This window comes from Notolepis coatsorum (assembly GCF_963971535.1).
Source record: "Notolepis coatsorum genome assembly, chromosome: 12".
Classification (NCBI taxonomy): domain Eukaryota; kingdom Metazoa; phylum Chordata; class Actinopteri; order Aulopiformes; family Paralepididae; genus Notolepis; species Notolepis coatsorum.
Genome location: NC_140176.1, coordinates 35,536,266 through 35,551,257, shown reverse-complemented (window position 1 = coordinate 35,551,257; position 14,992 = coordinate 35,536,266). Strand labels below are relative to the sequence as shown.

The window sequence follows — 14,992 nt, the reverse complement described above, 5'->3', positions numbered from 1 at the left end:
ACCACATTGGTGTCAGCGGTGAGATGGAGAGGAAGATGACCACTGAACCTAAAAGACACAGAAGAGTTCCTGGAGGACCTGCAGATGGAGTGGTGCCATGAGAAGACCGAACATCACGCCTCTCCTGCTGCCCAGAAAGAGGACGTCCGAGGCAGGGGAGTGCCAACTCCAGGGGTGTGGCTAGGGACTGAGCCTGGCTCTCCCTGATGGCACCAGTTTCCCCCGGCTCCTGAACCCTGGGTGGGCGGTGGAAGGCAATGCTAGCCTTCGCCGCCGCTCTGGGGGCTCGGAGCATGAGAGCAACGGCATTGTTGTTAGCCCCCGTCGCTCAGCCAGTGGCAGCGGTGAAGCCCAGCCAGGGCAGAACTGCCACAGGGTAGCAGAACGCTGAGAGAGATGACGTTAGCGGCCTGGCACAGAGAACACAGGGAGTCACAAGGACAGTCATGGTCTTAACCAACCAGGCAGAATGTTTGTGAACAGCCATCCGCTCCTGGAGGTCATCCGGCAATGCATGGTGGACACGACCCACCAAGGGGTTCGACCCTGCGATGTCCCCCGGAAGCTGTGGCTGTGTCGGCAAGATCCCAGGACGCTACTATGAAAAGGCAGAATCGAGCCTGGTGTGATCGGGGGCTCCAAGCCCAAGGTGGCCACCCCTAAAGAGGTGGAGAAGATAGCAGAAAGAGATGGAACAGACATAGCAGAGATAGAACAGTGAGACAGAACAGAGAGAGATAGAACAGATAGTGGAGAGAGATAGAACAGAGATATCAGAAAGAGCCTACAACACCTAAGACTTTAGTGTGCGTCTACTGCCCGACGCGCACAAAAGCTGCGTCTCCCGAGCTCAGCAGCCCCGGGTTGGGGACAAGTCAGGTGCTGGAGAAGGTGTTCCATGTGGTCTACAGAGTCCCGGTGTCTGGCAGGCAACGTGCCGTGGTACTGCACCGGGACCGGCAGGCACCCTTACCGACCCCCTTGCCAAGCGCCATGACAAGTCTGTGGGGGATGAAGACTAGCAGCACCATGACAGCTGCACCTTCCCACTTGGGGAGTGACCCCCTGAGAACTCCATGCAGAAGATAACCGGCCCATAGACTCATGGGTTGCCAGGGACTGCTGACCCCTTGCAGGTGGGGGCTATGCAGCGTCCCGGAGGTGGTCCATTGCTATACCTCCCAGCATGTTAACCTTTTCTGTTATTTATGTACAGTTTGCCTGGTAGGGGTATCTAACCCCAGATAATTGCTTCAAGATAATTGTGAGTATTTGCTTTAGTTTGAGAATGTACTGTGTATTTGCTTTAGTTTGAGAATGTACTATGTGTATTTGCTTTATTTTGAGAATGTACTGTGTATTTGCTTTAGTTTGAGAATGTACTATGTGTATTTGCTTTAGTTTGAGAATGCACTAGTTTGCATTAGTTGATAGCGTTAGTAGTGTTCAAACTGTTCATGGTCAAAGAAATGACCCGCCTACCGTTTTGCAGTTAACCTTGAGTTGCCTACTGGTTCCAACAGCAATTAAAGCCGGCTGTCAGTTACACTGAAGCGGTGTACAGCATGTCATCTTTGAGTTAAGTATCACAGCTTGTCACAAGGCCTTTTCTTCACCAAACGTGTTACATGTGTATTAGTGTGCTGCTTGAGGTTGGACTTTTCCACACAATCTGAACACAATCCAACCAGGAAATAATGAGTCATCGATGACTTGGGTTATTCTTCTTCAGTAACCGATATCCTCTCAGCTTCACTAATGTACAAGGTTGTAAATAAACACGGTTGCGGGTCAAAACATCGACAGAAACAAGTGGTACGGAAAGGCCGGCCCCTTGACGATCCGCGTGTCACTGCGCAAAGTACTCCTCACAGTCCCGTCTGCAGTACATTCAGTACGATAGGAAAGACAACTACAAACACGCCACCATTGACTCACTCTACACCACTGACACAGCAACCTGTAAACCTGGGACACAACCGGGGCCTGGCAGCGTCTCGTCAGACGACTCCCTCAGAGACACGCAGGGATGTGAAGTATGACCGATTGACCAAACGAGGACATTCGTTTTAGGCTTTGATCAGGATCACTGCATCTTAACAAGAAGGAGGAATGAACAAGCTCATTCAGAATACACACAGGTCTTTTGTAGCTTTAACAAAACCACTTCACAGACGCTCTCATGTCGGGCAACGCGGTGGAGTCATTCCTCCGATGCATGGAGCGGTTCTGCCTGCAACCCTTTCAGGTGACAGTACACCTCACACCACTGAATCCTTCTTCCACTAAATTCTGAAAACATTCAAAAAACAAAAGAACATACTTGAACACCTGAAAGTGTTAAAAGGATTCCGTCAGGCCCCTTTGTGTCCCTGACACATCTCAATCACAGATGCTCAACACTGACAACATAACACCACAAGGCTTTACACAAGATAGGGCTCCTTTAGGGTCAACACTGATAATCCATATACATAGTGATCTGGTGCAGACCGCGAGTAGAGGCAGCGTTGTCTGCCACCTCTGAATGCTGTCCAGATGGTCTGGGATCAGTTCACTTAACAGTTAAATCAACTGAAGACATTCATTTAATCTGCAATTCACAGATTAATGAATTGAGCTTCTGTTCTCGATCATTTCCCAGATAGAATTCTGGAGGAAATGTATAAAACAACAAATCACAACTCAAAAGAACTAAGTTTTAAATGTAATAGTTTTCAATTATTTTGAGTTAAACCACACGTCTTCAGTTGACGGGGATAACCGTGAACTCAACCATACAGCCGATACTGTGTAGGACTGTAGGTACACCGTTCATCTGAACGAGAGCAGACAAACAGCACCGCCTGCTGGCCATCGCCGGCCACTGCAAGTAAGTCCTCCCGACCACAACAACAGGTGAGGGGGGGCCCACAGGTAATACTTTACAAAACAGCGTTGCAATGACGAGCGAATATCATTTGGTTTTCGATAACATCGGCCAATGAGGTGAGAGCGGGGGAGGGGGGAATACAAAACGTAAAGCTTGCGTGTTGTAAACACTTCCGGTTCAGAGGTCAGAGCTACTGATGGATCAGCCCTTTGTTTTGGCAATGAGAAGAGGTGGCCTGGTTAAAGGGTGAAGCACTGGGCTGCACAAAAACAGGACTGAAGCGGTTGTGGACCGACTTGTTAAAAAAACAATCGTTAATCAATAAACGGCATAATAATCAAAATAATAAGAACTTAGTATTAAAAAAGGACACTGCACATTGCACCGTTTGAGATGCTTCTCCAGGTGAAAGGGCCAAAATATAGAAGCAGCTAAATCAGCAGCATGTAAACCACGCTTACTAAACACATAAAGCTGATTATTTTACTTTGTCACGTTCCAGAAATCACCTGCTGCCTCACCTCCAACACACACGCGTGCACGACAGACACACGTGCACACACACACACACACACTTATACATGCACATAAACGCACACTACTGCACTTAATTATACACACACACTTTTGCTCTCATAGATGACTTGGTAATTCTACTGTACTGGTCGTCGTCGGGATCATTTTTGGACACTGGGTACAAAAGCAGCACATTGTTTGATGGGACATTGATGCTTAATCTAGAAAGTGCAAATGCGCCATCTTGTGCTCCGATAATCCAAAACACCATCCAAAACCCAGCTTTAGGCACACACACACACACTCACAGACACACACACTCACTCACAGACACACACACTCACTCAGACACACACACTCACTCACAGACACACACACTCACTCACAGACACACACACTCACTCACAGACACCCCCCCCCCACCCCCACCACCACACCAATGGTTCGGTCCAGCATGTCATTTCAGTAGGGTCTTCTGTGGTACGGTGCAGGTTTTGGGTGGCAATATCCATCTCTACGGTGTGTTCCGTACACACTGCAACGCAAGTTGGTTTAGAAAAAGAAAAAAGAAAAGAAGTGATCCACATGGACTGGTCCGTCTGGGTGGAATCTGCTTGCTTCTGCCGTTATAAAAACACAAGGTGAAAAAATCTGTACAAAACCGTCCTGTTCCAGTCACCCCCGCACCCCCTGGCCCCGCCCCCCAGTCATCTTTTGGCAGCGAGCGAAGCGAGGATCAAACCATTCCTACCAGAATCAGGTTAACAGTCCGAGATGAACACTCAAAACTTGTGACGTCTCACAAAAATTTTTAAAAGGACCATACCAGTCTAATTTGGACAGATCTATCTTCAACAAATGTTGTGTACTACATACAAGTATATACGTTAGTAGGTCTCGTTAGTAGGCCGTTCGTGTCGAAACGATGTTGCTAGGAATTGGTTTTGAAAATCACTACACTTTTTTTATCTAAAATCACTATTATACTAATTACAAGCCATTAAAAGCCACCTCTACTTACAGAGTCCTGTGGTCGGGGTTCTAGACGGGGACAGAGTGAACTGGGAGGAGAATGTATCCGCTCTCTTTTTGGTATTTGTGTACGGCTACCACAGGTTTGATTGAGATTATTCCTTCATTACGGCTTCTCTCCAACTTCCTGTTTACAACATGGTTTAACGTTCAGCCAATCGTTGACCTCAGTTATACTCCGGTTCTGCCCTTCGTCAATCCAACAGACCCAAGGGAGTCGTTGAGCTTGAGTTTGACTAGAATAGTTCCTTACAAGTGCTGCGTTTCAAACTAAACTTTCAGCTTGAAGAGGGCTTTTAAATGAAGCAGTGAGTTTTAGCTAACGTCGACACAGTTCCAGGTACATTCTGTAACGTTTATTGCATTATGGAAAAAACAAACAAACACGGTATCTAAAAAATAAAGCAATTTTGGGAAAAGTGGCGAGGTCGAGGTTTATGTAAACTATGTGGCCAATGATGACAGTGACATGTGGTAATACTGGTATGGTCCTTTAAGGCTGTGATCACATTTACTAATTTTTACTCACTGTACTTAGATTGCACCTAGGCTGTACTTTAGATTGTATATATTATTGTATATTCCTCTTTACTTACTTTTTACTTACTTTTTTTTAACTGTATGAAGCACTCTCAGGGGCTCATACAGAACCAAGCATTTCAGTACGTGTATTTTATTGTGATAATTAATAAACAAACTTGAACATTGGACGCCTTTTTGAACGCACCTGTGACTTATTTTCCTCTATTTCTTGTATATTTTTCGCGACAGCCGCACCTCCCCTCCGAACTAAGTGATGCTTTTTCAGGCACTCAAGTTGAAAAAGGTTCAACTTTAACTGTGGAGCGCACCGACGTCACAGTCACCTTCTTGTGTCGACGGACCAATCGAATCAACCGAGGGGAGGGATTACAATACTGAGGTATCCGAAGAGAAAGAGACAGCGGTCGATATTGAAAACGTATCGATGGTAGCCAACATTAGCTAGCAATAAATGCTAATTTGTGTAACCTATGTAACGTTAGCTGAGGTAGCAACGGTAATCAGTGGTATCGCTTGTTGCGGCCTGTGCACTTTAGATTGTACACCACTGTGCCTCGTGTTTTGAGTGCAAGAAAAAAGCGTCCATTGTGATCACAGCCTAAGTGAGGAAAAATTTATGAAAAAAAAGAGAAAAGAAAAACCTACGTTTTTTAAAATCTGATTGAAAACCATGATTTAAAAGTGTGTGAGTCTAATAAAAATGTGTGTACATGTAAGAGCGAACAGGTGTGTGATTCTTCTCTTTTTTTTGCTAATGCCGTCGTCAATGTATAAATGCTTAGTGACTGGTGCAAAGGAATGCGTTTCCATGGTTACACTGAATGGGTCCGTGAGGATGGAGATGCGCTGGGAGACGGTTTCCATGGTGACGAACTAAAGTGTGGTGTTGCTTAAGGCATCATATTAGATGGCAGAGCAGGTCTCCTGTGGCCGAGGAGAGGAGGGAGAGGGAGAGAGAGAGAGAGAGAGAGAGAGAGAGAGAGAGAGAGAGAGAGAGATAGAGACAGAGAGAGGGGGGGGGAGGACAAAGTAAAGATGATTGGTGAGATTACACTAATTTAAAATGTTCTTCCCAAGAAAAAGAGTTAAACAAATCTTGTAGCTGAGCATTATAACACAGCTAGACGCAAACCAGAGGCCATGACTCTGCAGTGCACATACATAATGTGAAACTGAATGTGAGCAAACCAGTCAAAAAAATAAACAAAGAGTCTATACGGACAGGAAATTACTCACCTGGTTATGACTCGCTCTCCATGGAGATTGTGATGGTTTCACTTTCAGCTGTGGAGACAGAAGGTCAGAGGTCACATGAAACCAGAAGCACAAACGCAAGGAAACTATAAAAAAGAGGAAGGGTCACAGCGTCAGAATATCAGGGTTCTATGCTCCGCTTGATGCCAGTTCTATTGGAAGCCTTTTTTATTTTTTTATTTATTCTAAATATACCAGCTATCTGAGGAAATATACACCAACCGTAGCTAGTTAACAAAGCAACAAATTGCAGATGATTTTTTATTTTTTTTTAATTCTCCTTTTCTCCGCCTGATTTTTCTATGCTTTTCTCCCCATCCCAATTTAGTCGTTATGCCAATTCCCCCCCCTCCCCTACCTGGTCATTGTGCGCATGGGAACCCTGAAATCTACCACATGCTTCCTCCGACACATGCGGAGACAGCCAGCGGCTCTCTTTTCACCTGGCAGCGAGGACTCTCATTGGTGAAGTGTAACGCGTGGGAGGTCACGCTGCCTTCACCACTTCCTGCCTTTCGCTGAGCAGGCGCCCAGACCTGACCTGTAGGCTGTCCACAACGCCAGATTACCACCCACGACTTCCCTCCCGCTAACTCAGCCAAACGAGTTAGTATGACGATCGGCCCAAGCCGCAGGCAATGCTGACTCCGGGAGTCGAGACCGCAGCCTCTTGCATTGGTGACGAGCACAATCTCCGCTACGCCACCCGACCGCCCTAAATTGCAGATGATTCTGACATTGGAGGTAATAACCAGTTTAAATGACAGGTCATAAACGAGGAGATGGCTGATCCCATTCAACTCAATGTCGGCCAAACTGAAAGTTTCCACACTTGGCATTTGGCGTTCACATGCTACATGGTGATGTGATGACCCTTCCTTCTTTTTATAGTTTCCTTGCACAAACAGGATGTTACCCCGGGTTCACTCATCTGGACCATGACATCGTTCCTGGTCAAAAACATTTATTGCATTTAAATTGAAAAAGTTAATGACTGAATGCAGCCCAATGATAATTGACTGATCTCAAGCCCCACCTTCTTTTCTTGATCCTCCAATCACAACCATTGCTTCCCTCGGGACAAACGGTTATGATTGGAGGATCAAGAAAAGAGGTCGGGGCTTGAGATCGATCAGTTGCACTCTGGCAAACATTTTTCATCATCTCTTTGTATTCCTTTTTATCCATTTCACATAAAGGACTTTGAATCGCTTCCGTATATGAAACGTGTTATATAAATAAATTTGCCTTGCGTTGACAAGCATGTTATAATCTTAAAAATTAGCGAGCGCAGGGCAGCTGCACACGGAAGCAGAGTTGTTCTTTACAGTGTAGCAAACTTTCACCCAGTTTGAAAACCAATCAGGTGGCAGTCACATGACGTAGCAAATTAAAACTATTGGTCAGAAGTCATTGTTTAAGTGGAGTTTCAGTAAATCAATATGAATGAATGATCATTGCATTTATATAGCTCTTTTCTAGACACTCAAAGCACTTTACTATGTAGGGTGGACATTGCCTCCTTCACCACCACGCCCTCCCCCTTACAACAAGCTCCCAGTTAAGTACATGTTTTTTTGTTTCATTTTAGTTTTTAATAAAAAACGTTGGCACTTACTTAAATGAGAAATGTATTCCATACAGTATTACTCCCCCTTACCCAGATCTATCCAAATAGCTCTGTGTGATTCACCTAGTTTTGGCTGCCATTCATTCAAAATAAAAACATTAGAAAAACTCAAAAGCAATGTCTCTTTCCAGACATCATGACCCGGTTACACAAGATAATACACAGACCTTGTTGTGAGAAATGGATGAGCTCATTTCTACTGAAGTACATCCACATTCATTATTAGGGGGGGGGGGGGGGGGGGGTGCAGCAGATATCTCCAAAACTAGCCCAATCACACCGAAACTATCTGGATGGATGGATGAGGGTGGAAATATGGTAAATGGTGCATTTATATAGCAGCTTTTATCCAAAGCGCTTCACAACTTATGTCTCACATTCACTCACACACCGACGGTGGAGGCGACCACGCAAGGTGCCGACCTGCTCATCGGGAGCAATTAGGGGTTAAGTGTCTTGCTCAAGGACACATCGAACCGGGAACCTCCGGATTGCCAGACGACTGCTCTACCTCCCGAGCCACAGTCGCCCCTAAATATATATATGTTTTTTATTTTGGGTGAACTGGCCCTTTAAGCAAACGTGGCAGAGTGCTGCTGCCTCACAGCAAGAAGGTCCATGTTCTCCCTGTGTTCGCGTGGGTTTCCTCTGGGTACTCCAGTTTCCTCCCACACCATGAAGACATGCATGGTAGGCAGGGACTACAGATAGAAACTAGCTAATTAGCTAAAATCTGGCACATTTACATTGATGTGGAAACTGAAGATGTTCATTAATGTGCAGTCCCTGGGTAAAAAATAAATAAACAAACAACCAAACAACCAAACAAACAGCCCACCTGATTTCAGGGTGTTGTTCTCCAGATGGTCTGCTGTGTTGTTGGCCTGCTGGTTGCTGCTGAGGAGATGGTTCTGAGACTCGCTGAGTGGGCTGACTGGGACGTCCACAGCGCTGGAGACAAGAACAAGCACACGTTCTGAGCAGGAACAGACCTGGGCCCTGTTCCCCGTACCTGGCTAACTGAGTTAGCCGGATAATTTTCAGCATAGCTTGACTTAAGCCAGACCTTTCCGTTCCCCGACGCTCGATTGTCTAAATCACTATGACAACAGATCAAAAAGTTTGAACCTGGTCGAGGGCAGAGTTTAGTTCAGTTAGCTGGATAAACCATGGCCACACCCTCGCAAAGAAATGCCAGCTCGCTTCCTGAAATTATTCTCAGTCTAGATCCCATTATACCATTCTGAATTATGTTTTTGTGCTTCGTTTTTCTAGAGGGGGCTTTTGAAATGTAAAATAATAGACCTAAAATGCTGATACTAAATTGACTTTGTCCTAAATAATGCACGTTATATATATGGCGCTCGCGAGGTGCGATATACACATTATGTGGTTATTTTAATAACGCGCAGCATTGCAAATGTGAATCCCGCGGGATGTTTTTAATGAATGAAACCTATCGCTCGTTTGGCTCTGATTCCTTTCATATTCTCCGCTGTGGATGTTTAACGGAGCGCCTGGATTTTGTTTCATTCAAGCATAAATTGAAGTCTTCATGCGTGGATTGTGGATATGAATTACGACGAATCAGAATATGTGGATTGTTGAATTGTCACCGTCACTCACACGTTATTGTGATATTGTAACTGGGATTAAAATGTTTGAGGAGATGCGCTGTTTGATGGATTTGATGACGTGGACGTGACTTGAGAAAATTAATGAGCAATTGCAAGCCTTTGACGTTTTGATGAATGCATTTGAGAAAATGCATTTATCTGTTCAAGCACTGTTAGTGTTATCTGATGATGAACAAGGTGATTAACATGACTGGTGTCACTGGTATAAACCAAAGGTTAATCAATTCAATGCATGTATGGATGATGTCCGAAACAGATTAAAACCTGATTAATAGTGAAACTGTATATAGCCTCCCTCCAAGCCTCTCTGACACGTTATTTCGGGGGTCGAGCCTTGAAAACTTTGGGAACCATGTATTTATATATAAAGTACATGATACCTAAGCCGAGCGCATACAGTACAGATATCCTCATAAGTATCTATTAATTCATATCAATTAGATACTCTTTGGGCTTGTTTGTATCTACTTATTCTGAACGAGTTTAACTTTCGCTAGCAAGATCTCATTCCATTATTCATTCCATTAAGCCTACTGCCAGCAGGCACATTTAAAGAAATATAATCTGATTGATTGGGGTAATGAGGGATTTAACATTAGCCTATAGATTATGCATTTAACTTGTCGGCGAGGCTATTGAGCCGTACTGTATTGTACCCATTCTGCAATCTTTTAATAAAGTTTTAAATCAATCAATCAATCAATGCCGTTAGAAAATCAGGATTTCTGCGATCGACACCTGCTGTCTCTTCAGGTGAGGCGGCCGCGCGCGAGACTGAATCAGCGTTCGAGGAACAGGGAAAGCCCGGATTCAAACATCGGGTTAATTGAATCTGGATAATGGGACTTTTGATCGACTTAGTTGAACCAGGTACGGGGAATAGGGCCCTGGAGCCCATGACTGGCAGACTAATACTGGGCTAGATCCCAGAATTACCCCGATATCAAAATCGGATACCAAGAGAGCCTTACGTAACACAACTGTGGCCACTGGCCTTTTCAGTCTAGTGTTGTCACGATACCAACATTTTGACATCGATATCGACGCCAACCTAAATATCACGATAACTGTTCGAAAACTATACCATGGCAAAAGCCTAAAACATCAGGAAATGTAATGGAATTTAATATTAGATGACAGAACATGAAACGTTCCTTATGAAATGATCTTTTCATTACTAAAATAACAAAGAAGGAATTTGACGGTATTAAACTTAACACTTAAATAATACAGGAATCAGGACGGTTTCCGGTCACGCATCCACTCAACTCATAGAAGATACGGCATCAGGCTATTATTCTAAAAGTATCTATATTGGTGAAATTTAGTATTGGACCATTTTTAAAAGCCAGGTATCGCAATACTTTTTTAGTATCCGTGTATCGTGCAACCCTAATACAGTCAGTCCATAAATATTTGGACATCAACACAATTGTCATAATTATGGCTCTATACACAACCACAATTTAAGTGCAAACTATCAAGCTTTAATTTGAGGGTATTTACATACAAATCAGGTGAACAGTGTAGGAATTACAACAGTTTTTACATGCGTCACCACAAGTAATTGGACAAACTAACAATCATAAATAAAATGTCACTTTTAATACTAGACTGCAAATCCTTTGCAGTCGATGACAGCCTGAAGTCTGGAACTCATAGACGTCACCAGATGCTGGGTTTCGTCCCTGGTGATGCTCTGCCAGGCCTCTACGGTCTTCAGTTCCTGCTTGTTCTTGGGGCATTTTCCCTTCCGTTTTGTTTTCAGCAAGTGAAATGCCACACCAATTAACTCTAGACGCTGCTCCTTTTTTTTTGTATCCACTTTTTCTCCTCCTGTTTTTCTGTGTTTTTTCTCCCATCCCAATTTAGTCGTCATGCCAATCCCCCCCCTTCCTGGTCGTTGCTCGCATGTGCCCCCCACTGGTCGGTCTAGGGAGGGTTGATACTATCACATGTCCCTCCATACATGCGGAGTCAGCCAGCCACTCCTTTTCACCTGCCAGCGCGAACTCTCATTGGTGGGAGGCTCACACTACCCTCACCATCTCCCTTCCTTGCTGTGCAGGCGCCCTGACCGACCTGTAAGAGTCGCTGTTTACAACGACCAGATTACCACCCACCGGCTTCCCTCCCGCTGACTCTGCCAATTGAGCCTGTATGACGGCCGGCCAAGCCGGAGGCAACGCTGACAGCCGGATTCGATACCAGTGTCTCTTGCGTTGGTGACGAGCGCTTAGTCCGCTGCGCCACCCAGCCGCACACCTTTTAGCTGCTCCTTGTAAATGAAATAATGAGGGAATAACACACACCTGGCTGAGCAGCAAATTGTTCATTTACTTTTTGGAGGCACATATAGAAACTGTTGTAATTCCTACACCGTTCACCTGGTTAGGATGTAAATAATGAAACCGTTCACCTGGTTAGGATGTAAATAATGACTTTTTCTTCAATTCTTTTTTTATTTCAAGTCCATTGTGGTGGTTGTCAGAGACAAAATTATGAACATTTTGTCGATGTCCAAATATTTATGGACCCGACTGTATGATGAAAAAAAAATCCAGATTACGTCTCGATCATCAGTGACCCTGAAACAACGGCCCGATTCTTTTTTTTTGGGCAGATCAGATTTGGTACTTGGGTTGATACTCAAAATGTTTATTAATGTTATATATAAATGAGTACTACTGAGTGTAGTGCTAATCAGATGTATGTACAGAGTTATAGTATTAATATGTACAGTGATACAGGTATAAAGACACTATGGTAGTAAGTCATGCTGGCCAGCAGCGATAGTTGATATACTGTAAAATATTTGCAGAATGTTTAGCTTATTGATTGATGATTGATCGATTACCTTTTATTGGGCTCTGGTTGCAGAGTGACGTTGGCCTGCTCTGGGTCAGCGGTGACCAATCGTGTGAGGAAGGTCAGCCCATCTCCCTGGCTGTGAGGAGGACAGGGTAAAGACAGGGTAAAGACAGGGGAAAGACAGGGGAAAGACAGGGGAAAGACAGGGGAAAGACAGGGGAAAGACAGGGGAAAGACAGGGGAAAGACAGGGGAAAGACAGGGGAAAGACAGGAGAAAGACAGGAGAAAGACAGGGGAAAGACAGGGGAAAGACAGGGGAAAGACAGGAGAAAGACAGGTGAAAGACGGGAAAGACAGGGGAAAGACAGGGGAAAGACAGGGGAAAGACAGGAAAGACAGGAGAAAGACAGGGGAAAGACAGGGGAAAGACAGGAAAGACAGGAGAAAGACAGGAAAGACAGGAGAAAGACAGGTGAAAGACGGGAGAAAGACGGGAAAGACAGGGGAAAGACAGGGGAAAGACAGGTGAAAGACAGGTGAAAGACGGGAAAGACAGGGGAAAGACAGGGGAAAGACAGGGGAAAGACAGGAGAAAGACAGGGTTGGGACACAGTGGTTGTTCTCACATGGCCAGACTGTTCTAACATGGTGGCAGTGGTCTAAACCTACAGCAGGCGGCCAAGCACTGGATTTATAAAGACAAAGACAAATCAATTTGTTTTTCCATGTTTACCTTGCAATGAAAAATATAATAAATACGGCAACATTTATAATTGATTTTAAGGTCCTCCTCTTTATATACAAAGCACATGGAACAGGACCAAGCTAATTTGCCAATTGTCTTGTCAACTAAATGCCCCGAAGAACAATACGATCATCTACTGCTGGTTTATTGAAGGTTGCCAGCAACAGCCAAAAGAAAATCCGCATTGCAGCCTTTTCTAATTATGCACCAAAGCTATGGAACACTTTAACTATGGACATAAGGGAGGCTAGCTCACTAAATATTTTCAAAAGTAAGCTAAAAACGTACCTCTTCACCTTAGACTTTTAATACACTCCGCCACTTACTGTAGACTTATTACATCCACATTATGTTTATCGTACTGTAGATGAGCCATTTTATTGCACTGCGCTATTGCACTATTTTATGGTAATTCTAAGTCTATTTTTATGATTATTGCACTGTAAATTAGCTATTTTATTGCACTGCTTTTAATCTGTCTATATGTATGCCAATATTATGCTCATTTTATGCCTATGTCTAGATTCCTGCTGTGAAGCACTTTGGGCTGCAATTCTCACATGAAAGGTGCTATACAAATAAAGTAAATTTTTTATTATTATCTGTGGCATGCAAGAATATATATATATTTTATATTTCTGTTAAACTAGCCATATATTGGCATCTTGAACACAACCGGATAATGCTTCGCATAAGAGGCAGACTGTCTATATGCTTTTAACTTTTAATTAGAGGCAGACTGTGATGTCTAATATTCTTTTAACTTTTCATTAGAGGCAGACTGTCTAATATTCTTTTCATAAGAGACAGTGTTGGAGCCAGATTCAGTCCTTAATATTTATTTATTTATTTAGTTAAAAATATGAAGCAATATTGTTTGGAAAATGATTTGAAATGAACTTGATTGATAACATCTTTTATTTGTTATGACTTGGATGTGTGTTGCTTCAACAACGTGGAGGCGTGTCTGGTCCAGCCCATTTTGAACCGGTGATTACAGCACCCTGGTGTGTGAACTCATTTTATGAATGGACTGGCGCGCTAGTAAAAAACATGACACTGGAATGTAAGGCATGCAGCCCAGACGGGTTTTGACCGCCGCAAGCGCTATGGATTTGGAACTTTAAAAATTGGAAACAGGACACCATGCAACGGGAATAAGCCAGCACACCTCCACGTCATCCGGTAGGAACCCATTCACGCTAAACAAAGCTTCAAGTAAATGACAATAAATACTCTTTTCTATAAACCAAACAATTCATCTCATCTGTTTTCTTACGGAAAAGCGCATGCGCGCGTCAACCAAGGCTGTGGATCTCACAGGCAGACTGTCCAATATGCTTTTAACTTTTCACAAGAGGCAGACTGTCTACTATGCTTTCAGCTCTTCATAAGAGGCACCAAGCCTATACTTGTAGAGAATCCTGAATTAGAAACATTACTGTGTTTATGTTAATAAGCAGCAGCACAATTCAAACATCTCTCTAGTAGGATAATGAAGGGAGGGTTTATGACAAAAACTGGATAGATGAGCTACAGCAGCTTAACACTTTCAGTGCCAGCAGGGGCCGCACGATTTAGTGCTTGAGTGCCACCACCCACTTCAATGATAGCATTAAAACGCCTAATCTATGTTTTAAATAATTTTATGTGTCGAATCTGCCCGTCGCTTATCAATGACTTGTTTGCAGTCAACATTGTCGAAACGGATTTTTTTTTATCGGTTCATTTTCGTTTTATAGCATTTTACGCTGTTCTGAGGGTCCACAATGAATCCAATCGGCTCGGGTTACATGCCTGAGAAGTAAAATGTGGAATCCGGATTTTTCCTTTCTCATCCATTTTCATTGAGTCCATTCCAAAAGGGTGCATTACCATCTGGGAGACGATAGGGGGCGGTTTTTTCACATCTGAGCTCCTACAGGGGCTGCTGTACCAACGGGAGACTCGT

General features: G+C 43.9%; 1 protein-coding gene across 1 annotated transcript in view; it reads right to left on the bottom strand.

Annotated features, from left to right (window-relative positions):
* Positions 1-4,109: 4,109 nt before the first annotated feature.
* zdhhc20b (zDHHC palmitoyltransferase 20b) overlaps positions 4,110-14,992 on the bottom strand; it is a 48,368-nt gene continuing 37,485 nt past the window's right edge. Inside the window, exons 10-13 of the mRNA XM_084325640.1 lie at positions 12,342-12,431; positions 8,686-8,798; positions 6,200-6,247; positions 4,110-5,887 (exon numbers count right to left, since the gene is read on the bottom strand). Of these exons, the coding sequence (XP_084181766.1) occupies positions 6,204-6,247; positions 8,686-8,798; positions 12,342-12,431 (247 nt within the window). The 3' untranslated portion in view covers positions 4,110-5,887; positions 6,200-6,203. The remainder of the gene's footprint in view (positions 5,888-6,199; positions 6,248-8,685; positions 8,799-12,341; positions 12,432-14,992) is intronic.